This window comes from Lacerta agilis, chromosome 12, assembly GCF_009819535.1.
Source record: "Lacerta agilis isolate rLacAgi1 chromosome 12, rLacAgi1.pri, whole genome shotgun sequence".
In the NCBI taxonomy this organism is placed as follows: Eukaryota; Metazoa; Chordata; class Lepidosauria; order Squamata; family Lacertidae; genus Lacerta; species Lacerta agilis.
The window spans coordinates 8,093,342-8,121,090 of NC_046323.1; the positions used below are offsets into that span (position 1 = coordinate 8,093,342).

At 43.3% G+C, this 27,749-nt stretch overlaps 1 protein-coding gene across 1 annotated transcript; it reads left to right on the forward strand.

The window, feature by feature from the left end:
* Nucleotides 1–858: 858 nt before the first annotated feature.
* Nucleotides 859–27,749, forward strand: DCLK3 (doublecortin like kinase 3). The gene is made up of 5 exons (XM_033165747.1): nucleotides 859–952; nucleotides 18,826–20,705; nucleotides 24,774–24,906; nucleotides 26,408–26,575; nucleotides 27,376–27,749. The coding sequence occupies exons 1-5, from the start codon at nucleotides 865–867 to the stop codon at nucleotides 27,570–27,572; spliced, it is 2,466 nt and encodes an 821-aa protein (XP_033021638.1). The 5' UTR covers nucleotides 859–864; the 3' UTR covers nucleotides 27,573–27,749.

The window sequence follows — 27,749 nt, forward strand, 5'->3', positions numbered from 1 at the left end:
CCATGAAAGGGAATAAGGGAAACAGGAACAGTTGCTCCTGAAAGCAAACAGCTGTGTAAGAGGCAAAAATAGCTCAGGCACTGGGAAAAGCTGTGCTTCAGACCTGTTGAATTTCTGCCTGCCACACAGCTGCTGAGGACCCAAACGACAGGAACAGGAAGGAAACTGTAGCAAAACTGCTCAAAATTATCATTGGTTACGTTCACATTCTAACTTGGGCACATTCATAGAGTTGGAAGGGATGACAAGAGTCATCAATGCTTCCCAAACTTGGGTCTCCCGCTGTCAATTCCCATCATGCCTGACCACTGCTTCTGCTAGCTAGGCCAGGGATGATGGGAGTTGTAGTCCCCAAGCAGCCGGAGACCCAAGTTTGGGAAACACCGACCTCCCGTAGTGTAGGAATTTATTGTCCAGCGTGGGACTCGAACCCACGACCCAGAGATTAAGAGTCTCCTGCTCTACCTTGCCTTGGAGAGTTGCTGCAATCTGTGTCTGTGCCTGCGCGGTAGGTAGGCAGGCAGACATTCAACGGGTTCAGAAGGGCAGCTTTTCCTGCTTCACCTGGTGGAATTCCGGCTTGGCGTTGGCAGGGTGGCGACAGCAGCCTGCGCAAAGAAACCCGGCGAGAGGCTGGATGAGATTTCGGAGCCGGGCGTCGAAAGAAGAGCGGCAGGAGGCAGCCAGCCAGCCAGCCTCCCGGGAAACCGACGCCGCCGGGCGGGGCGCCGCCTCCGTGGGGAGCGGTGCAGCCCTCTGGGCGGAAGAGGCGCCGCCTCGCCATCTCGGGCTCGCGTCTGCCGCCAGAGCGCGAGGAGACGGAGGAGGAGGAGAGCGACGAAGGGACCGAGCGCAGCGGGGACCATGCCTGCCGCCGCGCCGCCGCCCCCCTTGCGTCCCGCCGCGGGGCCGGCGCCCTCCTGCGGCTGCCCCTGCTCCCGCCACCACCCCGGTGAGTGGTGCCTGCCTTGCGCCGCGGGGAAAAAAACGCCCCGCGCCCCGTTTCCTCAGCAGGGCAGAGGGGGCGACCCCCTTGCCTTCCCAACCCTGGGGGACCCCCGCGCCCCTTCTCCTCTGCCGCCGCCCCCTCTCCCGGTTTTATATCTGCTGCGTGAGTTTTTCGGCGGGAGTTTCGCTGCCCCCCGCGCGCGGCCAACTTGAGACGGGAGAGGGAAACGTGACGAGAGGAAACGTGTGAAATCCTCGCCCGCCTGCGCAGGATCCCTTTGAGACCCCCACTCTACTCCTACCCTACCCCCTCTACCACCTACTCTCTACCCACCCTACCCCACCCACCCCTCCTCTACCCCATCCTACCTCCACCCCCTAACCTACCCCACCCCTACCTCTACCCCCTTACCCTCACCCTACCTCCACCCTCCTCCAACCCTCTACCCCTACCCTACCCCACCCCTCCTCCTACCCTCTTCTCCTACCCTTTACCCCCTCCTTATCAGTCTCCTTATTGACACCCCCACATTTGTCTGCCCTCATTTCGTGTTACCTAAGGTGGTTAACCTGGGGGGGGGGAAGGTGCGTGGCGGAGGGTTTTTTTGTTTTTTGTTTTTTTTTTATAAAGAGGATCCTCGGCTTCAGCAGGTGGCGGGGGAATACCCGGTAGATCTGTTCGGGAGAATCTTCTCCTTAAAAGACAATGCCTAGCTGGGTATCGACTGGTTTCTATCCCGGGCAGAGCTTGCTTCAATGCAGGAGGTACCACAATAGTTAACAGAGAATCGTAGAGTTGGAAGGACCCACGAGGATCATCTAGTCCAGGCATATCCAACTCCCAAGAGACTGTGATCTACTCCCAGTATTTAAAAAAAAAACAACTGGCAGTGATCTACCCATTGTCATTGGAGGGAGGAGAGAGTGTGTGGGGTGGGTGGATTGCCCAGAGTTGTTGAGCTTTTTTCGAGAGGATTGCTGGTGCAGGAATCAGCATGTTTTTACATGAGTAGAATATATCCTTTTATTTAAAATGCACCTCTTGGTTATTTCTGGGGCATAGGAATTCGTTCACCCCCCCCCCCCATATAGTCTGGGCCCCCACAAGGTCTGAGGGACAGATGGGCCGGCCCTCTGCTGAAAAAGTTTGCTGACCCCTGATGTCCAACCCCCTTCAGTGGACAAGTATTTTTGCCCAACCTGGGATAGTTAGCTAGCAGGAGTGTCAACTTGAATAAAGTATTGGGGGTTGGGTGATCAGATACGGTAGTTGTCAAAATTAGGAGAGTAAGCAAGCATGGGCAGAAGACGGACTTTGTGGTCCCACGGTGACTTAATGGCCAATAGGGGGTAGCACCATCTGTTGGGATTTTTGCAAAAGGATGGCAGACCAGATGGATCTTGGCCAGTTCCAGAAAGCCACATCTCTTGTTGCACCAGATTCCACTCTCAGGAGTCACTTTACACAAATTAAGTGTTACGGAGATCCTTTATATGTTTTCCTGCTTTATAAAAAATTAAAACACATCAGTAGACTGTGTGGCTGCTATTTTGGGGGGTCACTGTTTCTCTACCTGCTGCTTTTTCTGCTTCCATGTGATAGGCACAGGATAAGGTACAATTTCTAAGACTTGTTGAAACCAGAAAGCTCTTCCCCTCCAAACTATGGTACTTGCCCCATCTTGATAAGAAGCTGCCTTGATCTACCTAGCTACACTGGCAGGCCCTATGTACGATGACTGACCTTCTACATGCCAAGCAGATGCTCTGTCACTAAGCGATGGCCCTTCCCCAAAGTGTGAGTCAATGAGGACCCTTTGTTTGGGAATATTCAACCTTGCTAACTAGGTGTAGGCTGGGAGAGGCACGAATCAGAGCTTGCTTCAGGATCCTGCTCTTTCCTAGAGTTTATTTCTCATTAGAGGGTCATGCCTGAAAGCCATCGCCTTGGTGGCAAAGTTGTTCTCATGTTGTGAAGGGCAGGGACTGTTTCTGTCAGAAATGCAGGCCTAGGTTTCCATCTTTGCAGGATAGTGAATGTGGTATTTTAAAGTTTGGGATGGATGTATCTCATGGATGGATAGTTCTTCAGCAAAGTGGTTGAGAGGGTGGTCCTTTTTATGTCGCCTCCAGCTGGTTGCATGTTAGAATGGATATTAATGATGTTGGTTGTGTTCAGCTTTGTGCTTCCTAATGAGTTACTTTCTCCAAACGTTTGTGTATCTTCCATTTCATAACTTGGAAAATATTTAATTAGAGAATCTTGAAGTCGGCTATAGCTGTGGAGGGTGAAATAATTGTGGTTGGAGAGCAAGCTGAATATTATTTCAGAGACTTTTTTTCTTTTTTTAGTTAAGTTTGCATTCAATGAAAAGCATCACAGTACAGTATTCTCATTTGCCCAGTTTTGAATTCAACAGCTGTACTAAAACTCCTTTTTGTGTTTGGCAAATCTGAGCCAGGGACACTTGGCCCATTTCGCATGTCACACTAAACTACAGTTTAAAATTATTGTTTTAATATGAATGTGCCTTGTGCTAGTAAATGCCGCTCAGAAGTTCTCACTCTAGTCCTCCCTTCTTGCTGTGTCACCAAGAAACAGCCACTCTGACTTCTTGTGGTATTTACTGTAATTCTTGATTCATGGTTTGTTTCTCTCTAAGCAAACCATGACTGGTAACCAACGGTTTGTTATTGGTTTACTGCTTGTAGCTTGAAGAGAAACAAACCATGAGCCAAAGCTCAGACATCACAAGCCATGTTTTGGGAGAAGAGCAGAGTGAGAACTTTTCAGCAGTGTGGGCGAGCAGCACATTGTTTTTAAAATATGTTTTAATGTGAATTTGCAAATGACTGTATGTTTTAGTGTAGTATGAGAATTGTACCACTGTATTTATGTGTTCTACAAAAAAACCACTATGAAAAACAACTTTTAAAAAGTTGTTTTGGGTTGTCGCCATGGTACACTTTCCCATGGCCTGTGATGGGAGTTCATATTAAAAACCCTTTCAGCAAATGAGCAAATAATGTATTGCAGGAAAAATAGAATCTGGTTTGTGTATACTGTTGGTTGAGTGCATCCTGCTATTCATCCTTTTTTGTTAAGAAAGAACAAAGTGAAGACTTTTGATAAAACTTAAGAGAGGTGCCATTTTCAAGTTATTTCAGCGTTATAGGGAAAATCAAGGATACCTTGATGTTTCAATCAGTGTTTCAAACTCCCATTGCTCTTGGTGCATTTTGCAACAGAGAATTAGCACAAGTAGTTTCTGAGCTCTGGGCGCAGTACTGCGCCTAAGATTTCAGATTAAAACTGCAGAGTGGAAGGAAAGGAGGACCTTTTTCTGCCTCCTCATTTCCAGCCACTCTCTGAAGACTGGAGAAGGGACCTTCATAAGAATATTGGTGGGGTGGGCAGGGGAAGGACTAGACCACGTGGAAAATGAACATAATATTTTAGCTGCAGTTCATTTGTTTTACGTGGAAAATGAACATAATATTTTAGCTGCAGTTCATTCGTTTTACGTGGAAAATGAACATAATATTTTAGCTGCAGTTCATTCATTTTCGGATTTATATTTTTGCTATTAAAAACTTTGCCTAGACATTCCTTTGTTGCGTCCATAACACAGGTTTAAGGTGCCATTTAGCTCCTAGCTTTCATAACACTGGTTCCAATTCTGCTGAAAATAATCGTTTTTATGTTTTTGAAGCATGACTTCTATAATTCAGTAGCTTCAAATGAGAACATAAAATGCCATACTTAAATGAGAGAACAGGTTTGGGACTCTACAGTCATTTTTTGGGGGGAGGGGGCATATTTGCACTCTGCATAAAATGAATGTGTTCTCCTTGCTTGAGAAACAGACTTTGTGAAGGTGCTAGCTCCAGCTGTGTATTTTGTCAGTCATGCATATCTGCCTTTAGAAGAAGCTTAGGTTGTTAGTTTTGGCTTTCACTTTCAGGTTGCCTAGGTTTTAAATGTTGAATGACTGGAAAGGAGTACACAGGACCAAAGGGAAAAGCATTCCACGAAGAAGGGAAGGCGGCTGCGATGTGCAGTCTGCGAGCATTTAGCCTGCAGAACTTCTGCCTGGATCTCAGTCTCAACACTGACAGCGTTGTCTTTTCGTTTCTGCCATAGTCCTCTAAAAGTTGAAAAGTAATCTCTCTTAGGGATGCGGGAGGCGCTGTGGTCTAAACCACAGAGCCTAGGGCTTGCTGATCAGAAGGTCAGCAGTTCGAATCCCCGTAACAGGGTGAGCTCCCGTTGTTCGGTCCCAGCTCCTGCCCACTAGCAGTTTGAAAGCATGTCAAAGTAGATAAATAGGTACCACTTCGGTGGGAAGGTAAACGACGTTTCCGTGCGCTGCTCTGGTTCGCCAGAAGCGGCTTAGTCATACTGGCCACATGACCTCGGAAGCTGTCTGTGGACAAACGCCGGCTCCCTTGGCCTATAGAGCAAGAGGAGTGCGCAACCCCAGAGTCGTCCGCTACTGGACCTGATGGTCAGGGGTACCTTTACCTTTAATCTCTCTTAGGCTTTAGCTTCTCACTCTCTAATGGAGCCAGTTACCCCTTAGCAACTTGTGCGTATGTTGTATACATGCTAAGCTCGATACTGTGACGTAGGGAGAGGGTGGAAGCTTAAAATATTATAAATAGATGTCTGAACATTAAAGAATCAAGCTGCATGGATTGTGTTAGTGCAGTGGGCGGATAGTTAACAGGAGTCTTTTATTTCCGGCGAACTCTTCATAAAGAAATGCATAACTTTTTCATTATTTGGAGGTTCGATAAATGTCTCCATGAAAAAACCAATGTGAACAGTTAATATGCTTCCTTTTTAATATGGTGTTTATGCTGTGCAAATATTTTTGCTCTTTACTTCAGAGCTATGAGTTAAAGGGGGGAAATGCTCCGTTTTTAGAAAGGCGTCTCCTTTCTAAAAGCTATCCACTTCTCTTTCAGTCCATAGAAGATACTTAATAATACTTAATAATAAGAGGAACAATAGAAATTTACTTTGGTATCATGTTAAAATTTAAGTAGTGCCAATTTGCATGAATGGGTTCTTCACTACAAGAGAGAGATGTGGCTGTATTCAGGGTCTATGTTCTGATCCATCAAGGGAATAATGGTTTGGAGCATTTCAAACATGCTCCAAACTTAGGTGCTTTCCACCTCATTTCTGGGTTTTCTTTAAACAATGCCATAATAGCTGAATTGGGCAAACAGTAATCACCATAGTGTTAGTCTTCAAAACGCAATTTGAAACCATGGTTTGAAATAGCATTGTAAACCAAGGCTTGGACTTGGGAGCTGACCATAGCTGCTTTATCAATCACCACTTCAAACTATGGTTAGAACAAATGGAAGAAGAAATTGGCATGTGGAATGGGAAGAAGGATTCTGATTCAGTCAGATGGAGTCTACAGTATGTAGACTCCTTTCTCTTGAGACAGTTCAATTAATAACAAAGAAGAACTGTTGTATGGCATAAGTTTTTGTGGATTGTTCAGTCGTTCAGTCATGTCCGAATCTTCGTGACCCCATGGACCAGAGCATGCCAGGCACCCCTATCCTCCACTGCCTCCCGCAGTTTGACCAAACTCATGCCAGTCGCTTCGAGAACACTGTCCAACCATCTCATCCTCTGTCGTCCCCTTCTCCTTGTGCCCTCCATCTTTCCCAACATCAGGGTCTTTTCCAGGGAGTCTTCTCTTCTCATGAGGTGGCCAAAGTGTTGGAGCCTCAACTTCAGGATCTGTCCTTCCAGGGAGCACTCAGGGCTGATTTCTTTAAGGATGGATAAGTTTGATCTTTTTGCAGTCAATGGGACTCTCAAGAGTCTCCTCCAGCACCATAATTCATAATTCCATAATTTTGTGGATTAGAGTCCACAAATTTATCAGAATCTTAGAGATGATCCACTTTTACGAATGTAAAGTGAGCTTCAGTTGTAGCTCGAAGGGGTGGAAAGCTTTGGGGTTTCACCCCTGGACTCCAAGTTTAGAGGTGGTCCAGGCCTCTTCTTTTTGTTTTCAGGAAAAAAGTGTCTTGTTCTTATGTTTCTGGAAGAGCAAATGACCAGACACAGTCAAGGCCGTTGCCCACCCCATTGATCCTGGCTGTTTCTGATCCATGTGAAAAGACTGGGATAATTAGCAATGGTTTAAAGTGGTTTTGAATTAAAATGTTTTATTACCTTTAAATAAAAAACACTTCCCTTAATGACCCAGTCAACTCAATTTCTAGTTTCAAGGCTGAATATTTACTTTGTGTACTGTTTTTGTTGGTGGGAGTTGCCACTGTTTTCACCTCTCTCTCTCTCTCTCTCTCTCTGCAAGGTACTTGCCTTCCAAATATACCAACACATTCCTTTTTTTGTTCTCGGAAAAAAGCTATGCAAGGAATGGCAATTCACTCATAATGGATTGAGTAGGAGGGTGCTTGAGGTTTGTTGAGGCAGACAGGGGGAAATCTGAAGAAAAATAAGTTGTAGTAGATCAGTTTGCAGATGGCTTTTTACATGATCTGTTATTCCAAAATTTGTTGTTGGCATCCAGTCAGCGTCAGAAACACCAAAGTGATCTCTCCTTAGCCTCTTCTTCTTCTCCCAAAGATAGTCTGCAAGGCAGCGGAGGTGTAGGATCAGAGTTTTTCCTTCTCCTAGATGGGCTACCTTCCCAGGTTGATGGAGCGTCTCCACCCCCACCGTTCTGCCCGGACACTGAGGTCCAGTGCTGAGGGCCTTCTGGCGGTTCCCTTGCTGCGAGAAGCCATGTTACAGGGAACCAGGCAGAGGGCCTTCTTGGTAGTGGCACCCGCCCTGTGGAACACCCTCCCGCCAGATGTCAGAGAAAAAACAAACTACCAGACTTTTAGGAGACATCTGAAAGCAGCCCTGTTTAGGGAAGCTTTTAATGTTTAATAGATTATTGTATTTTAACATTCTTTTGGAAGCCGCCCAGAGTGGCTGGGGAAACCCAGCCAGATGGGCGGGGTATAAATAAATTATTATTATTATTATTATTATTAGCCCCACCTGCCCCTCACTTCCCTCTACAACAGGCCTGTCCAACAGGTTGATCACAATATACCAGTTGATGTGGGATGTCAACAACTCTGGTCAATCCAATGGGTAGATCACTGCCATTTTTTTTATAGTGAGAGTAGATCGCAGTCTCTTGGAAGTTGGGCAGCCCTGCAGTCTACAACATGTGCAGAAACCACCTTCTTGACCATTGAACTCACTATTGGTCTCGTCTACTCATCCTCCATAGCCCGTCTTTGCATGCAGGGGAAGTCCCTGACTCACCAAGGGTTTGACACCCATCGGCTACCCTCACCTGGTTTAGCTGGCCAGTGGAAGCCGTTCCCAGGATGTGACCACTGTTGCATGCTGACAGCTTCTAAGAGCTGCAGGTGAGAGCTGAGTGCAGGGTGGGGACCAAAGGTGGACAAACTACCCCAGAAGGAGCACCCCATGCACCCTATTCCAAAATAACTCTGCCTTAACTAGCATCTGACCTTGTTTACAAGGGCTAAAAAAAAGTGCGGGAAAGCTTTCAGAATAAATAGTGGTGGCTTGGCCATTATCTTGGGTGTGCAGAGGTAGGCCAAAGAGGTTCTAGGTTTAGAATGAAACCTAGTACCAACTCCAGCATCTTGTGCAGAAGTCTTTCTCCACCATACCTGGAGACGACAGAAACCAAATGTATTGCAGCATGCACAATATGTTCTCCGTTATGGGGTCTTTCCCCATACCTTATGATTAAAGGTATAAATAAATATGAAGAAAGGGGTTGTGCCTTTCTGCATATGCATATGCAGCCATATTCTGCAAACAGCGAGGAATGGATGTGGTTGCTAGAATGTGCTATTGGCACAGCAATTGGGGCTCATTGGTTCTCTGCATTTTGCATAACCTGGGCATTTAACACAACAAACTTTGTGTTTGTTTCTTGCTAACTGCCACCCACGTAATAGAAAATTATGGGTGTCAGTAAAATAGAATAAAAATAAAATCACAAACTGACTGCCTCTGGTGTCACAAGAGCAAGATTATTCCTCTTAGCCCCCCCCCCATCCCTTACTTATCATTTGTGATCTCTGAATAATTTTTGTATCCCTGGAGGGGTGGTCTAGATTGTCCTTTAAATGTAATTAGCTATAGAACAATGTAGGGTGTTGATCAGACTCATTTAGAACCTGCTCTTCTTTTAACAAAAAATACCCAAAGCCCGGAAGCCAGAGAGGCAGTCTGACTCAAGGCAGGCTTCCTATGTTCCCTTTACTTAAATAGTTTATTGCATTATATACAGTCTATGGTGTCTGAAAGTTGTTTATCGTTCCTAGGAATAATTTGCTTCACTGTAAATTAAAATAGAACATTTCCTGACTTCCTTCTGTTCCTAGTATAATTTTATTTAGTCCAATTATGGCGCTAATGTGAGCAATTACCTATACGCATAAAGGAGGCTTTCAGTAATCCTTGTGAAAATGATCTGTCACTCAAGCAGCTTATTTGTAGAATTCTGAGGTCTAGCAACAATAAAACCACAAAGTTAAGAGAGGGATACAAACCCAGCACAATAAAACAAGCTCAGTATAATACTGTGTAACAGCACAGAATCAAAAACACCTGCAGGGAGAGACTTTGGTAATATAGCGTCCTGAGCAGACAAGATTTGGCATGTTATTTCTTATTTTCTCAACAATTCCTTTTGGTCCAGTTGCTTTAAAAAAGGATCATATCAATAGGTACCCAGATAAATATAGGTGTTTTTATTATTATTATTATTATTATTATTATTATTATTATTATTATTATTATTATTATTATTATTAAAATTAAAACTTTATCTGCATAGCCGACTGGCCATAGCATCTAAAGGACAAACACCAACAAAAATACAACAAATATGGTTACCAATAAAACCTTATAACCTATTAAAACTCAAGGTAATAGCTAAATTATCATTTCCTCAAGGTCCTTCTGTCCAATGTGCGGTTACCTTTTCTCTAGTAAGTTGTTCCAGGCCGGTTGAGTATAGTGTCTAGCCAAATTGAAAGATTGTAATAATAATAATAATAATAATAATAATAATAATAATATGTATCCCCTTGGCTTGGTGCCCTGTGTGCGCGAACCACCTGCACCATCCTAAATCTGGTGCAGAACACCCATGACATGCGTACATCAAAACTGCCAGCTGTATCATGGGGACTTCAAAATCCAGTTCTTAAAAGATCCTGGAGAATAGAAGAATCTTAACTTAGTGCTAAGAAGGCAACAGTTGGGGGGCTTTGCTAGGGAACACATTCCATAGTTGAGGGGCTGCCACTGACTTCCGGCTGGCGACGCCATAGCGGGTGGTCGGGGCTGCTTCGGCTGCGAGGCGCCCGATCCATCCCGGGGGTTAGGAGCCCCGCAACCGCAAAGCGGGGCTCCGGTTGGGGTGCGGGAAGAGCGTCCCGCACCCTGGGCTCCCCGGCTGCGCCCACGGAGGCTCCGAACCCTTCCCTTGCCCCCCCTGTAAAGGGGGAGTGGGGGTGAAGGGACAACGGAGCCGGGCTTACGGGGATATGCCCCAACCGGGATGCAAATGCGGCGACAAAGCCCGCGGTGAGCGTCTTAGTTCTACCTTTGAAGAATGGAGCCAAAGGAACCCGGTGGTCGTGAGTAACTAATTTGACCAGAAATCGAGCTTTTGGAACGATCCGGGGGGAAGGAGAAAGGCAGCCTGCCTTCTTCCCTTCGAGTTAAAGAAGCTAACCAATTTGAGCAACTGCTGCTACAGGACTGCTACAATGTGCTTAAAATTGATACATGAGACTGGCAAACTTTTTTCTTGGGAAGTAAATTAGTGGAAAATATCTCCATTTAAAGTTGCGGTATCTGCGCTCCAGTTTAGGAAAATGGCGATGAACAGAGAGGCAGGAGTAGAAATTTGATACTCACTTCCTCCCCCTCTACCAGTATGCTGGGCTTCGTCCTTGAACTGGTACTGAACTCTGGACTAACGGACGAACAGAGGCTCACTGCTTTGAAGGTGGAACTGCTGTACAGGAAAGTCAAAGTCTTGTGTGGGGGTCTGAAAGAGAACCAATTGCCCACAGAGGAGGCTTTTAAAACTTTTAACACTTTGGAAGAAAGTCTTGCCAAAGAGCTGAGAGGGTGTCTGGGAAGATGGAGAGAAATGAGTGAGCTACTTCGGAGAAGAAACTCGCCTTTTGGGGGTGGCAGTCCCAAGGCGACGGTAAGATTTGTTATATCCAGTCCCCGAGGTGTGAGCTCGGGGGCCAGGGACAGAGAATTATGGTTTTTACAAGAAGAAAAGGAATGCTACAAAGAACCGGAGAAGCTGAGAGACGACGAGATGGACATCCTGGAGCTCGTGGCAAGGAGAGTTTTGGACTGTGCCTGGATCTGTGGACGCTTGGAGAGGGAAGCCACAGGGAAATTCAGTGTTGATGCCACCAGGAGAAGAATAATGGACAGAGGGGGTGTGGGGTGAAACACTAAGTAAAATTTGAAGTAGCCTGTCATGGAATTTTGAAATCGGAGGGTGAATACTGTCAACAATCTTTCTGTTTTATTTTTTGTTTGAATATGAAAGGAGATATTTTGAGTTACTATGTTATTAGCAGCAGTTTAAAGGATAGAAGAGATAGATATGATATAAATGATTGGTGAAGATTTCAATGGAAGAAGAATTATGATGAGATATTACTACGATGATGCATTGTTAGTTAAATGTTGAATATATAATTGTGTGTAACTATATAATTGAATTTGAATTTCAGGAGAAATGGTTATAAAATAGATTAAGGATATGAACTCGAAGGAGAAAGGGCAGGGGAAGTCAATGGTCAAGATATGGAAATAGAAATTTTCTTTTTAAAGAAAAGATGCAACAAGAAAACTTGACACTGTTTGTATTTGTTTTATCAATGTATTTGTTTTGTATTTGTTTAATTGTAGGTGTGGGTGTGGGTATATGTTGTTATAAGAAAAAGGTCAATAAATTCTTATAAAAAAAAAAAAAGAGGGGCTGCCACTGAAAAGGCCTTAAAACTGGAAAATGTCATCTTTGGGTAGAAGGCCCAATCTCTGGTTTTCTTATAATATGAATATTCCTGTTTTAACAAATGTGTTCTTTTTGTGTACAAATACGTTAATGTTGCAGCCTATTTTCAATATTGGCAGATGTTTTTATTCAGACTGTCTCTATGGATCTAGATAAAAATCTGTTCCCCCTGCAGAAATGATCAATTACCATACTTGTCCTGTCGTATAAAATTAAGTCGGTCTTGTTCGGTATATAAGGAGCTGCTAAATCTGGAGGAGTATTAAGACCGCTTTGCAAGTTAATGCATAACATTGATTTCCCTTTGTAAGCTGCCTTGTTAGCAGTGTTTGATCTGTATCTCCAGTATTCAACCACTTAGTCCACTTAGAAAAAAATATATTTTGGGAGTTACGCTTCAGTTCTCACCAAGTATTACAAGAATGCGTTGCTTTGGTCTCTTAAGGCGTGATGTAGTTGGGATTCTCTTAACAAGAAATATTGAATGGGCGCCAGAATTACGTGCTCACTACCTGCCCAGGTCAAATTTCCACCCTAAGATTCTTAAACAAGGATTTTGAGCTATACTGGTTACGCAGCAAGCTTGGGGCCAAAATAAGCAGTCTGGCAACCATGGAAATTTGCTTGGTCACCTGTATTAATGAAAGTGCGATGTGAGTTTTTTCCCCTGCCTCACTTGCATTCTGAATAGTGCTCAAGGCTTGGGGGTTAACCACTTGTAAACTGGTCATCCGCATTAGCGATTCATGACACATGATAAAAGAGCAGAGGAGGTACTGGTATATTCTCTGAGCTATAGAGTCTTGTGAGTAGAGTTGTCTTTAAAGAACCAGGTTTTCAGATTAGAAGTTTAATAGTATTTCAGATTAGTGTTGCACATTGTGTGTGTGTGTGTGTAAAAAGGTTTAAATATTTGCTTATGCCTAGCATTTGTAACATTCAGTTATGCTTTCCTGTTTCAACAGTAACATAAAATGTAAAATGTAGTCTAGACTTCATTGCAGACCGAGGAGATGTCTGCTGAAATATACAGGATAGAGAGGAAGACTAACGATGGGATTTTGCTCTCCAACGTCAGCCATGTGGCAAATTGGTACATCTGCATTGGCCCTTGGGCAGCCTTAACCACAGTTAGAGCAGATGCACTTCCCACCTTCTGCTTTGATCACAGTTAAGGAAGTGGATGCAACTCTCTGGTCTGCTCCGGTTTCTTAAATTTGATTGACACCCAGCATTAAATTGGTACAGAGCTACGAGAGACAAGACTCAAGCAGTGAATTGAACTGTTTTGGCAGGTTCAGGTTACATTGAACTCTTCTTCAGACAGGAGTTAGTCTCAGGTTTATACTAGCAACCTCTCAAGCTCTCAACACAGATGGTTTCCTCCTCCTTCCAGACCCTGGACAAATCTGGATTTATCCATTGCAGAATGGTTAGCTTAGGTAAGTAAATACGTGCAGGGAAGTCTCTTATCTTAAATTTGATCTTGGAAGACTGTGGGTTGGGAGGGAAGCCCCACATTGCATCAAATCTTGATGTCTTGGTTGTGTTCATAAGCCACTGCAAAGCCGGTTGTACTAATTCTGTATCTGCATACTAAATACGGCATTCTTAGATGGATAAAAGTAAATTTGAGCTCTCAGATTTGCTTCTGAGTGCATTTCCCTCCATTTTAATAATTATTAAATTAAATTTTAAAAATTAAAAACCTTAATTTTTGCTTCCTGAAATCCCTCATTGCTGGCTTTTATCTCTGCTTGCTGACCTAGAGTAAGAAGGCAGGTTTCCATTTCTAAGGTGCCGGTAAACAATGCCAGTGTAAAATTCACGTGCTGTAAAAGGATGCCTGTGGTCACATTTTGTTTCCACCTGACTAATTCAATACACTTGCCGTGTAGTGTCCTGCCTTCTTTGCTCCCCCTTTCTGTACAGTCTCGTGCACACACAGTGTACATTGGCCTTGCAAGTTGCCATTGTGAATAATTTACTTTAAGGAACAAGAGATCAAAGTCAATACAGTTCTAAAAGACTCAAGTTACACCTTACAGATAATGGCTACTTGCGCATTGCAAACCTGTGTACGTTTACGCAAGGGAGCCATGTCATACAAAGGGCTGTTCTGAACTGTGCTCAGCTGAGGCATACATATGCCAGCATTTCCTTCCTTTAGTCTGCTTTTACACATACTTGTATGCAGTGATTTGTGGGTCTGTCACAGTGCATACCTTTGTGTACTATAATTTTAGTATGGTTGGGATTAATGCGCTGACTTTAGTTGGGGAAGGGGCAAGAATCAAAGGCACTTGCAATTTAGTCATCAGCTTCGTAAATTAGCCAATGAAAGGTCTTTTGCATGATAATGAAATAAATAATGGATCACTGGTAATATAAATTCAAACGTCGTTTTGGTAGCTATGCTCTTTCAAAGGCCTTCTGCATAATAAGAATGTGTTTTGAAGGGTTTTTCTATTTGAGAAACTATTAGTAATAGAAATTCCCCCTCTCCCCCTCCAAATCTAACAAAGCCTCTCTTCCCCTGACCCCACCTTCAATGAATTGGAGCAGGAATATAAAGAACTGGCTTCACTGTTTTAAAAACAAAATGCCATGTCTGACTCAAAAGAGTTATCCTTGTGCCCCAGCACATGCGGTGGGTTCCACCCAACTTTGGGGGGTTTGTCACACGTGTGACATCATGTGTTGGAAGGGGGACCGGCAGGGTCCGTTGTGGCCACAGGAAGGAAGTCTCAAGTGATTCAAGAAAGCCATGCAGACAGTGCCCAGAGTGTCTTCCTGTTTGTAAGGCTTCCTTTGTCTGTTGGGTATGTCTTTCAAACTTTTAAAGAAATACTCTTTGTGAGAAACGTTCCCTCGCAAGCCTAGGTGAACTGATATTTTTGGGCTCAATATAAGGCCCTCTTTGGGACCTTTTAACATACGTACAGTGAACATGCAGGATGAAGAAACTTCACCCCTAAGACTGTACATTCGGACTTCTCTGTGTAATTGTGAACTTGGTGAAAGTCAAAGCTCCCAATTGTGTATAGAGGTCCCTGCTTGCATTTACTTGTGTGCTCACAGGTTCTCTTCAGATTTTTAAATGTGCATGCTTAGGTGTGAGGTGGAGTCTTGCCGCCACATTCCTCTTCTCCAACCCATGCACTTTTGTTATGACTACATTGAAAATCTGAAGAGGGTTCATGTATTGACTTAGCACTATTAAAGTTGGGGTATGTCATTCAAATATGGGTGTTATGCCTAGGCGGTGAGGGATAAAGTATTCCTCCTTTGAGAATCATGTTCACAAAATCTTAGTTTTGTTGCATGTATCCCCCTCATCAACAACAACAACAAAAACCATATACATTACACTAACAAAAGTTCATTTGCGAAGAGAAGCCAAATTCTGTAGCCAATTTAAAACGCATACATGGATTTGCTTGAATTTTCTGATTTTGCATCATCTATTCCATAGTTTTTGCTGCTTGACACCATTTATTCTTTTGGTCATATGTAAAAGGTAAAGGTACCCCTGACCGTTAGGTCCAGTCGCGGACAACTCTGGGGTTGCGGCACTCATCTCTAAAGGCTGAGGGAGCCGGCGTTTGTCCGCAGACAGCTTCCGGGTCTTGTGGCCAGCATGACTAAGCAGCTTCTGGCGAACCAGAGCAGTGCACGGAAACGCCGTTTACCTTCCCTCCGGAGTGGCACCTATTTATCTACTTGCACTTTGACGTGCTTTCAAACTGCTAGGTGGGCAGGAGCTGGGACCGAACAACGGGAGCTCACCCTGTCGCAGGGATTCGAACCGCCTCAGCAAGCCCTAGGCTCAGTGGTTTGGACCACAGCGTCACCCGCATCATATGCAGGGGCAATGATTTATGAGAGACAGTAAAACCTTACCCTCACCGTAGAGAAGTGTGTTCAACAACTTACCGGTACATTCAATTTATTAAACCCGTCAATGTGTCTCTCAAGCAGAGTTACACAGACTTCCCTGGCTTCAAACGTCTCCAGGCATTACAGAAACTCTCAGATATAACTTTACAAACAAAGAGGCTACTGGTATTTTTTGTGTGCTATTGTGAAAATGTAGCATTACCTACATGAACAATGTTCTTAAACTTTTGTCCTTAGCCTTTTTAAATGGGAGTCTATTCTGAACAGGACTAATACTGACATACCAGTGTACAGCTGGGTTCATAATATTTTGCATGTGTCCCAATTCTCCACATGATGAGAACTCAAGGGGCACAGTGTACGCAGGCCCTATTCCCTTGGAACGAGGTCACTGGAGGAGACTTGCTAGTGTTTGTGGCGTTTGTGTTGGTGATATATACTATACACATATATACAGGTTGAGCATAGGGGAATATTAACAACTCAAGCAAATGCCCTAAATTCACTGCTCCCTCTTCAAATTCCGAGTGAAACCACAAACTCCTGTAGGATCATTGCATAATGCAGTCCACCTTTTTCTGTATGTCTTCTCTCATATTAATTTAACTAAACTGCTTCTTTTAATCAGACACTGAGTTTGCAAATTCTACAGCCAGATTTCCTGCCAGAAGGATCTCCAACAAATCTCTTGTACTTGACCACTTTTTTTTTTTTTTAACACAACAAAGGAAGACCTGTTTGGCAGTTTGACCAATTACCGGTACATATTCCTTCACAGCCTCATTTTTTAGAATTTACATTTTTAATATACTGGTACTGAATTAAGATGTTTGGGGACTCTCAGTTGGCAATCACAATTTGACAGAACACCTTTTATGCAACCTTATGTAAACATACCATATATCTAAGAATTTAAGAATTTCCCTTCCTGTTTCCATTTTTGAAAAGTTACTTTCTCGTATGCATCTAGGGTAGTCATATCCTCTGACCACTGCGCAATTGGAGAGGATGACTGTTTTCCCCAATACCGGAATGCTTATCCACCAAAATTGCCTTTTGTCCCTCCATCAGGTTCCATAGGGTTGGGATATAATTTCACAAGATATTGATGTCCTTGAACCTCAGATATTTATCTGAGATATATTAAAACGGCTGGCAGTCTCTGCCCCAAACTCTGTAATTTTAGGGCAGGACCACATGTGATCTCTGAGTGGGTAGCACATGTGCAGCATTGCCTGTGCTTCATATCTTTTTGGGAAAGTCATTGTGGGGTTTGGTAAGCTCTTTAATATGACTTTTCACTGTATAAGGCCCAGCCTGATACCCAGAGAGATCAATCTCATGGATGCCAACATTGCTTTCCAGGTACCTGATATTCCAGTTGACCAACCCTCTCTCTTTCCATTGAGGTCAAGCTGTCTTGTCCATTAAGGTTCAATGTAAAGATGCTATTGATTTAGGATGTTGTCAAAGGTTATTAAAGACTGGGGTTTCAGAGGTACTCAGTGCTTCCAGCTCAAATAAAATGCTCAGTGGGTGTTTCAGTTGTATATGTAGCTATCCTGTTGACTGTGGGAGGGCAAGAGTTTCCACTAGATTAGGAAAGATTAGGAAAGTAAAAGTTAGGACCTGGCCCTGGACCAACTGATTGCTTCCAGTGATTTTTCTCCTTCCATAGAATCACAGAATTCTGATTCTATGAAAGGAGAGAAATCACTGGAAGCAATCAGTTGGTCCAGGCCCAGGTCCTAACTTTTACAACAATGGTATCTCTGGAGTTAATTACTATATATGCTTATAGCCGGGGCTTTTTTCCCCAGCCAGAACTTGCTGAAACTCAGTTCCGGCCCCTCTCAGGTGGGTGCCATTGCCATTATAAGAGAACAAAGGTGAGTTCCTGCGCCTCTTTTTCTAGAAAAATAGCACTGCTTATAGCCATATAAATGATAGGCCAGAATGACTAAGTTGTACTTTTATTGCAGCACCAAAGTCATGCTGTGGTAGGAAAATGGCTTTATCACTTCTCTTTGCCTTGTTTCCATAGAGGGGATTGTGATATTTGCAGTGACCTTGTCTGTAAGAACTTTCTGAGTTAGAGATGTGCGTGACATTCTTTGAAATCCAAAAAACATGCTGGTTTCTATTTTAGAAGAGTTTGAATTCTCTTCCTGCCTTTTATTTTGGGAGTGGATGCTTTGTTTGAATTGACTCATTTTTCTTGGGATGGGAGAAATATCTTTACTATATTAATGTAGGCTGCTGGGGGGAAAAAATCAGCAGGTCACAAGGGCTACCTCCCACCAATAGCCTTAAAAGTAGAACGGGGTACTGAAATGTGTGTATGTTTCCTTGTTTTGTTTCCCTAAACTTCCAATTGCCGTGTTGCGGCCACTGAGTTATAACTTACAAGTGTTCCAAAAGTCCTCCGTGGACAACTTTTGTTTGTTCAGATCTACGGTACTTTGTTTTATAGTGTGTTTTTCTCTACCAGAAAATATTCCAATGAAAGTTAGCCAAAAAACCCACCAAACAGCAGCTCAACATGGCACAAACACTAGGAAATAGACTTTAAATTCACACGATTGGCTTCATACTTTGGATCTCTCTGTGCCATTCAAATGCCACAAGTTGTATTTTTGGTGCGAGGCAACGTATGTCAATATCTTCCTTGAAAATTGGGGTTCCAAACTGGACAAACTTATTGCTGATATAAAGGGACATGTCAAGTGATATGGATATGCTAAGAGTGATCAGTTAACAGTTAGCAGCTCTTTGGTCTGAGTGTCTTAGTTTTTGTGTATTAGGCCCACCCAACTTGCAGAAAATGTTCACTAGATGTTCATGGTGAACAAAAGTTCAACGGCTTTCTTTTCTTTTGCAGAACCTCGAGGATTTTTTGACCACTCTTTAAACTGCATAACGGAGAGAAGACTACAGGGCACTTGCCCACCAATTGGCCGTGGAAGTTTTGGGAAGCCGTTCTTTGGTACAAACTGTTTCAGTTCCCCATTTATTAATTCCCGGACTGGTTTCCACACAATTCATTCCGAGAACAGCCCGGTAAAGCCGAGGATTGTCACTGTCGTAAAACCTTGTGGGCACACAGTGAGGAAGATAACACTGCTCCTAAATCGGCGATCTGTCCAGACATTTGAACAACTGATCGCTGACATCTCAGAAGCCCTTGGGTTTCCACGCTGGAAGAATGACCGTGTGAGAAAACTGTATAATCTGAAGGGAAGAGAAATCCGAAGTGTTTCTGACTTCTTTAGAGAAGGCGATGCCTTTATCGCTATGGGAAAGGAGCAGCTAACCCCGAAGAACCTGGAAGCAGCAATCCAAGAGCTTTTCCCTGACAACCCCTATGCACCTCGTACTGGAACCACACAAAACTGGGAGCAAACTCAGAAACCCAAAAACAGACTGTATGAAAAGTCTTCCAAATTGGAAAAGAGCCTTGAGCCCATAGCTGCCAAGAACTGTCCGGATGCCATATCTCCTAAATTAATTAACAGGCATGAAGTGAAAGCTCAAACCAAAGTCAGGCAAGAGGAGAAGGTGAGGACCAAAAAGAGGTGGGTCAGAGATAACTGGGATGAAGAGCAAGATGCAAAGCCATCTAGAAAAGCGAGAGAAAGCGAGAGATATTTTAATCAAGAGAAATGCCTTGAAAGTGAAGCAGAAAAGAGTTCAGACATGATAGTGAGATGTGAGAAGTGCCAAAGAGAAAGGGAACTCAGGCAAAAATTGCAGAAGGAAAGACAGACTGATCTTCCATTTGAGAGCAGGGACTTGAGCATGAGAACGTGTCAGAGATACCATGTAGAAAGGCCAGTGAAATTGAGAAATTGCAGGAAATTGTCAGAAAGCTCAGCGGAAGAGGGCAAAATTACATGGAACGATGCTGCTTGTCAAAGTACCTGGACAGCCCCTCTCAGCCATGCCAAAAAAGACTCAGAGAAGCAAAAAAGGAGCGTTGACAGGGAGCAAACTCTGGAAAGCCATAAGAATCGTGATGAAGAACTGGGAAAGATGAAGCCCATAGAGAGTCAGCGTACCATAGTAGGAGATGCCTATGAATTAAAGAAGGAGCACCGAAAATGTTCTAGAGTGAACCAAAGCTGCTGGTTGATCAAGGGTTCTCGGACAGATACTGAAAAACCATTGAAAATTCAGGGGAATAGGGAAGAGGTACGGAAATCGAATGAGGAAGCTAATGGAGGAGAAGAGAAAGTAGGTCATAGTGAGGGTGAACTGATTAGGCATGAAAGGGAGGAAGAACATAAAGTCAACAAAGAGATTAACAAGACGCGTAGGGCCAGTGACGCAAAGCTGAGACATGATGTCTCAAGCCGAGCAGATGTGGAGAAGAGTTATGAGATTGGCAGAACCATTGGAGACGGGAACTTTGCTGTTGTGATGGAGTGTCATCACCGCAACACTAATCAGAACTATGCAATGAAAATCATCGATAAGTCCAAGCTGAAAGGAAAGGAAGACATGCTTGAAAATGAAATACTGATCATAAAGAGCCTTTCCCACCCAAACATTGTCAGTTTGATTGAAGTATTTGAAACCGATGCAGAAATATACCTAATCTTGGAGTACATTCCCGGTGGGGACCTGTTTGATGCCATAATCGAGAGTGTGAAATTCACAGAACGTGATGCTGCTCTCATGATAACTGATCTTTGCGAAGCTCTCGTCTATATTCACAGCAAGAACATTGTCCACAGAGATCTTAAGCCAGAAAATCTTCTGGTAAGTATTGGGAAATGCGCTGCAGGGGGCAGGGTTGTTGGGTTGTTGTTTTTATTTTGATTATATATTTTGTGGTTTTATATTCTGATTTTGTTCTGGGGTCTAGGGTGGTATATAAATTCAATCAAGCAATCAACCAATATAATAAAAATAAAAATAAAATAAAATAAAATAAAATAAAATAAAATAAAATAAAATAAAATAATAATAATAATAATAAACAAACAAACAAACAAACAAACAAACAAACAAATAAACTGAGGGGTTGTAATTGTTGGTTATCCTTTTTTTGGACAGAAATACTAATTTTCAGGAAATGGACATACACTGTAGGGTGTGAACATTAGGATGCTACTTCTGGAGTGAGAGATGCGGAATAACTTCTAATATCCTTGTTTGGGACACAACTGCTGACACCATATTGCACTCAGAGTTACACATTGATGGTACTAAAAATGCAATGTATAAACCACCCTTGCAAATAAGTCCACAAAAACTGCTTTCCCACAAAACTATTACTGGCCTGCCTATCCATGCTTCAGTTGCTAATTAGTGTCCGTTATAGTGACACCTTGAAAATTAACAATAATCAACCCTCTTTCAGTATACAAAACTTCCTCTGTGCCCTCTCACCTGTAGGTAACTTGTACCTTTCTCTTACAGGTAGGTAGCCGTGTTGGTCTGCCATAGTCAAAACAACAACAACAACAAAAATTCCTTCCAGTAGCACCTTAGAGACCAACTAAGTTTGTTCTTGGCATGAGCTTTCGTGTGCATGCACCCAAAAGCTCATACCAAGAACAAACTTATCGGTAGTTGGTATCTAAGGTGCTACTGAAAGGATTTTTTTTATTTTTAATTTTGTTTTGTACTTTTCTCTGTTATTCAGGCAAGTGGCTTTTTACAAGCTTGCTATAAATACCTGTTTGATACAGGTACATGCTGCATGGAGCTTCTGACCGGCAGTGGTTCTCTCTAGTTTGTGCATATATGGGGAGATTCTTAAGTCTTCAGGCCCTGTAATGTGAAGACTCCCTCAGAGCACATTATTCTAGGTCTTGCCTAGCAATACTAGATGCTGGGGTTACAGTTTTTGTTTGTTACCATATTACATATTTGTGTTCTTATATTGTAAATCACCCTGCCATCCTCGGATGAAGGGCAGCATAGAAGTTTAAATAACAACATCAACAACAATTTTATTGTTTGTGTCCTGCCCATCTGACTGGGTTGCCCCAGTCACTCTGGGCGGCTTCCAACATACAGTAGAACCTCTACTTACGACCGCCTCTACTGGGGCCCGATCCAAGTTCTGACCGCGGCAAACCCGGAAGTAAATACAACAGTGCTTCTACCAGCGGCCCATTTCGCCTAAAGGACGGGCCGCCGGAACGGATTATGGTGGTAAGTAGAGGTTCCACTGTATATAGAAACATTAAGCATTATACGTTAAAAAGCTTCCCTATACAGGGCTGCCATCAGATGTCTTCTAAAAGTTAAAACAAAATAGGAAATTCTTTCCAGTAGCACCTTAGAGACCAACTCAGTTTGTTCTTGGTATGAGCTTTCGTGTGCATGCACACTTCTTCAGATACACTGAAACAGAAGTCACCAGATCCTTAAATATAGAGAGGGAGTGGGGAGGGGTATTACTCAGAAGGGTGGTGGGAATGGGTGATAAGCTGATAAGTGTGGAAAACCTGTTGACGATTCTAAACGGCTGCAATTAGTCTTGCAGGGAAAGGCAAGGGGTGAGATGGCTAAAGATAGCTTTGTTATGTATAATGAGATAACAATCCAATGTCTTTGTTCAAACCAGGTTTCTCCATGGTTTTAAGTTTGGTGATTAGTTGAAATTCAGCCACTTCTATTTCCAGTCTCTTCTAAAAGTTATGCAGTTATTCATCTCCTTGACATCTGATGGGTGGGCGTTCAACAGGGTGAGTGCCACTACCGAGAAGGCCCTCCCTGTAGTGTCACTTGTTGCAGTGAAGGCCCTGGTGGTGTTTAATGGTTTAACTTAAAGGTAAATAGGCACATTGAACAACTTTTGTGGGGCTCTTTGGCTTTGCTTTCGTTCTTTAATGAAAAATCCACAGGTTTCATAAGAGAATAACTCGTACTTGCAAGGAAAAATATACTGACTAGAACAGATACCTTATGTACTGGCACCTCATTTGTTTTTGTCTCTTTCCTTTTAGTCTGTGATACTGAAGTTCAGTGATTACATCTCTTTTCCTCCCACATATCTCCTCTCAAACTCGCAGCCGTACTTCTTCTTCCACCCCCTTTCTTTTGAGATTGATTTTCTGTACCCAGGCTTGAAAATTCAAGGAAGCTAAAACAATAAATAGCAGATTTATAGCCTCCCTCGGACAGAAAACCTTCCTAGCGAAGGCAGGAGGCAGAGCGGGCAGATTCTGGTAGTCTCCAGCTCTCGTCTAGGCTGGCTTCTCCCTCCCCTCTGCTAGCTTTTGCAGCTGAAAACAGCCACATAGGTAAATTGAGGTGGTGGAGCCTTTCTAGTGATTAGCAGCGAAGATGGATGTGCGGTTGGGGACCAGGAAAAGGAAGACAGGAGGCAACAACCACCACCAACAGTGTGCCTCATCCCAGTAAAAGCACCCTTGGTGTGGAACTGGGAAGGCCAAGGTGTTTGAGGTCCATCAGTTATGGGAGGGGGCATGGATATGTGGGTAGATGGGCAGAGGTTAACAAGTGGAAAGTGGAACCAGTTGCTTCTGTTGAGGCATATGCCTGTAGTTCTACTCTCCGTTACATGAATATATGTGCTAGTTAAAGCCCCTCCTTCCGTCTAGTCTGCCTGATTCTTCCTTTGAATTTGAATCACCCGACACCACCTGTTTAATAATCGTTCTGATAATGCATTTGCATAGCATTTCAGCCCCTTGCCCACGCAAAATTGTACAAAAGAGAATGCAAAGGATGAAACACATTTGCCAGTTTAGAATCATAGAAATGTAGAGCTGGAAGGGAACCCCTGAGGGTCGTCTAGACCCACCCCCTGCAATGCAGGAATCTCAACTAAAGCATCCAGGAGAGATAGCCACCTCTGCTTAAAATCCTCCAAGGAAGGAGAATCCGCCACCTTCCACACCTGAGATTAATTTGCATTACATAAGCACACTTCAGTTTCTTTGACAATAGCAAGCTTGGAAATGGAGATTACACCTAGGTGCTAATAGAAGCTTAAGCGGTTATAGAGAAAAGAATATTGACAAGGCTTTGTGGTGTTCCATTGGTTTTATACAGGCCTGGGAATATAGAGGGAGTCTTGTTCCTGCAAATGTTTTGAAATAATAATGTAGTATTGCCATCTTGTGTTGTAAAGAGATACAGCATAGAGAAATGCAAAGATTCCAAGCGTGCAGTCATGGGCACTTGTTCTTTCCCAGAAATCACCAGTGACCTGCTAACTAGGTTACTGTAAGGACACGCACATAAATTCATACTGTAATTTGGAATATAATTCTGTCACTTGAGATATAGTTACAAGGACCTGCCTTGTACAAATGATCAGTTTAGCTCATTACAACCTACTCTGACTGAAATAAATCTCCACAGAATCCTAGGGAGATGTTTTCCCCAATTTTCTTTTTTATCTGGAGTCCAGAGACTGAATCTGGGACCTTTCCATATACAAAGCTTTGCCACTTAGGACTAAGCTATAATCATTGCTCCGGAACACTGTCCAGGGTATTAAAACCCCCACTTGGAAAGGCCTGATGAAGTATAGTTGCCTACTTAAAAACTACAGGGTCAGTGTTTACAATTAAAAAAAAATTTGGCAGGGGGGAATCATATCTGTGGGTTTTTACTGAACCAGCGAATATATTTATAACCACTTCATGACATCACAGTGTGTGGCAAGGGAAAGCTCACAAGTGACAGCCAACTATATATGATGTGCCGCATGTGCTACAGAAATAAATGCTACTCTTCATTTGGAAAGCCCATTTTAAGTTTGTGTTAAGGCGAAAATTATTCATTTTCTTATATTCTTAAGGTGCAGCTTGTTCTGAATTTTTTTGTTTTGTTCCTGCACAGGTCCAGCGTAATCCCGACAAAACTACCACATTGAAACTAGCAGATTTTGGCCTTGCAAAACAGGTGACCAAACCCATATTCACCGTGTGCGGAACTCCAACTTACGTTGCTCCTGAAATACTGGCTGAGACTGGTGAATATAAAGTTTTATCTCTCTTAATACGCTCCAAGTAACCTAGTGCATTGTCCTGTTATCCAAAAATTTGTTAGATGCAGTATTGAACAAGAAATATAATTGGGCTTCTCATTATTATTTTTTCCAACAGTTTGCTGTCTTCTGGATGAGAGCTTGTACAGGGCAGATAAACATACTCTAGGATATTGGGATCATCACTAACTTCATTTTACCTTTTTATGTATCCCACTCTCTCCATATTCAGTTCCTTAATAGTGTTAGAATTGATGGACAGGCAGTACTGGGTTTCTTTTGAAAATCTGCTGGAAAACCACTGCTCTATAAGCTGTGTGGCAATATCCCCTCTTGACTTTGTAGCATGAAAGCTTAGGTTGTGATGTTCTAAGAAAGGGTAGAAACCTGAAGCAGGTTGTACCTTCCTTGCTTTCTAGCAAAGCTCGGGGTGGATTGCATCCTGGAAGAATGCAATCACTGGTCCACACTGGATTCTCTCCCCCCCCCCAAAGTGACAGCACTCTCACTGCTTCATCATCCTAATGTGATATGGAAAAAAGAGAGCTTAAAAAACTGCTGCTTATTCTTATGATGATTCCCTGCACGTCCCATTTCTTTGCTAAAGGTGGTGTTGGTATTAGTGAATCTTTCAATATAGCACCAGCAGATTCTTTGCACACAACTTTTGTGCATGTTTACTTATAGAACAGGTTATTGGTGCTGTCCCGGGAATGGGAGATGATAGGAAAACTAGAGAAAGTTTAATGGGGATTCCCAAGTTTAAAAAGATTAAGAAGCACACAGACTGCACTACTATTGTCAGGATGCTGTCATTGGCTCCTGGCTGGTTGCCCAGGAAAGTATAAAGACAAGGAAAAGTTTCTTACCGTCCTTTTTTATTTTAGTCTTTACAGAGAGAGGTTATAGAACCCAGCCTCTTGGATAATGGTGTTGTCCCAAGTGAATCTCCACCTCTGTCTCGCCCACTTCCTCTTTCGTCATCACCACCACCTCCTCTACGGGTGCTGCTACATGCTCTCTGTCTCTGAGCTCTCCTACTTTTAAGGCTTCTGGGAGATGGAGGGTCTGGAATGCGTATCAGCAAGGTGTTGCTCTGGCTCTCCCACAATTCCCCAGTTTCCCCCCTCAACTGCATCTGAGCTGCGACCTTGTTCATACCCCTGTTGTAAATCTATACTATCTTCCTCTTCCTCCTCCCTGGAAGGGTCAGGATGGGGAGGCGGTCTCCACCATTGCTCCTCTGCCCAGTCCCTGACAACTATGCACCCTTACTTTTGAGTAATTCCCATTGAAGACCAACATAGCTTACGTCTAACTAGGCATGTATGTGCACTGCATGAGTATAATCTCTGTGCCATTTGAAACGAGATTTTTCATTTTACTCCAATATTTCATTTACATTTTTTAAAAAATGAAAACTGCTGTTCCTTATAAACTAGTTGCATATGTAAAAGATTCTGGATTTCTCTTTCTGCTCCCATAGGCTATGGACTAGAAGTGGACATGTGGGCTACTGGCATTATACTCTATATTTTGCTTTGTGGATTCCCCCCCTTCCGGAGTCATGAAAGAGATCAAGAGGAGCTGTTTCGAATCATACAACTTGGGCATTATGAATTTCTCTCACCATACTGGGACAATATTTCGGCAGGTAAGTTTCTTAAAAGCAGTCTGGGAAGTTGATAGCCAGGAATGTGTGTGTTGGACAATTCCGGTTTTTGTTGTTGTTGGTATCCCTCTTTCTCGAGAAGTGCAGAATTTAGTTTCATTGGTCTTTTTGGCACATACAGTGGTGCCCCACTAGATGAATGCCTCGCTAGACGAAAAACTCGCTAGACGAAGGCATTCGTCTAGCGGAAGGTAGCCCCGCAAGACGAAAAAGTCTATGGGGCTGCCTCGCAAGACGAAAATTTTTCGTCTTTTTTTTCGTCTAGCGAAAACGCGGCTTGCATTGCTGCTTTGCTAGACGAAAAACCCGCTAGACGAAAATTTTCGCAGGACGAATTATTTTCGTCTAGCGGGGCACCACTGTACCATTAAACTCCAGTGTTATGAGTTTTGTTAGATCTGATAAGAAAATGCTGTTTTTAAAATTGCCTTGAGAACACATTGCAAAAACCTCTCCTATGATCAGCCTACAAGTCTCCCTCGGTGTGGTAGAGTTTGCAGCTGCTGTGTCTGTTGAATATTTTGATGAATTAGACCAGGCATCCCCAAACTTGACCCTCCAGCTGTTTTGGGACTACAACTCCCATCATCCCTGACCACTGGTTCTGTTAGCTAGGGATGATGGGAGTTGTAGTCCCCAAACATCTGGAGGGCCCAGTTTGGGGATGCCTGAATTAGACCTACTAGTGTGTGCCATATACTGACTGTTCACTGTCACCCCCCATTTCTCCAGTTTGTTCCAAACAACCTCACCGCTCACTGCTTTGTTCTTGCCCCCGACAGCTGCAAAGGACCTGATCAGCAGACTCCTTGTGATTGACCCCCAGAAGCGCTACACCGCCCAGCAAGTTCTTCAGCACATGTGGATCCACACAGCAGGGAAAAACAGCAGCAGGAACCTTCAAAGGGAGGTGACCATCAATCTTGAACGCCACTTCCTGAGCCAGCGCAAGGCTGAAGCTAGCAACAAAGACTCGTAAAAGGTGCATCCAGGTGTACTGAATGAGCCCACTGTAAAAGCACACTTACCATATACCCTTAAGGACTGAGCTCAGGGGAAATCCATTATTCCTGTATGAAGACAAAGCCTGCTGTGCCCCCAAACTGATTGGCTAGTTTCCTGTGATGTTATGTGCCCCATTTCCTTCTTTCTACAG

Bases quoted from the DNA above. Each gene is read 5' to 3' on its own strand.
- DCLK3 (XM_033165747.1), top strand. From the start codon at position 865: ATGCCTGCCGCCGCGCCGCCGCCCCCCTTGCGTCCCGCCGCGGGGCCG. The intron at 20,706-24,773 runs GTAAGTATTGGG...GTTCCTGCACAG, and splicing joins TTAAGCCAGAAAATCTTCTG to GTCCAGCGTAATCCCGACAA. The intron at 24,907-26,407 runs GTGAATATAAAG...CTGCTCCCATAG, and splicing joins TGAAATACTGGCTGAGACTG to GCTATGGACTAGAAGTGGAC.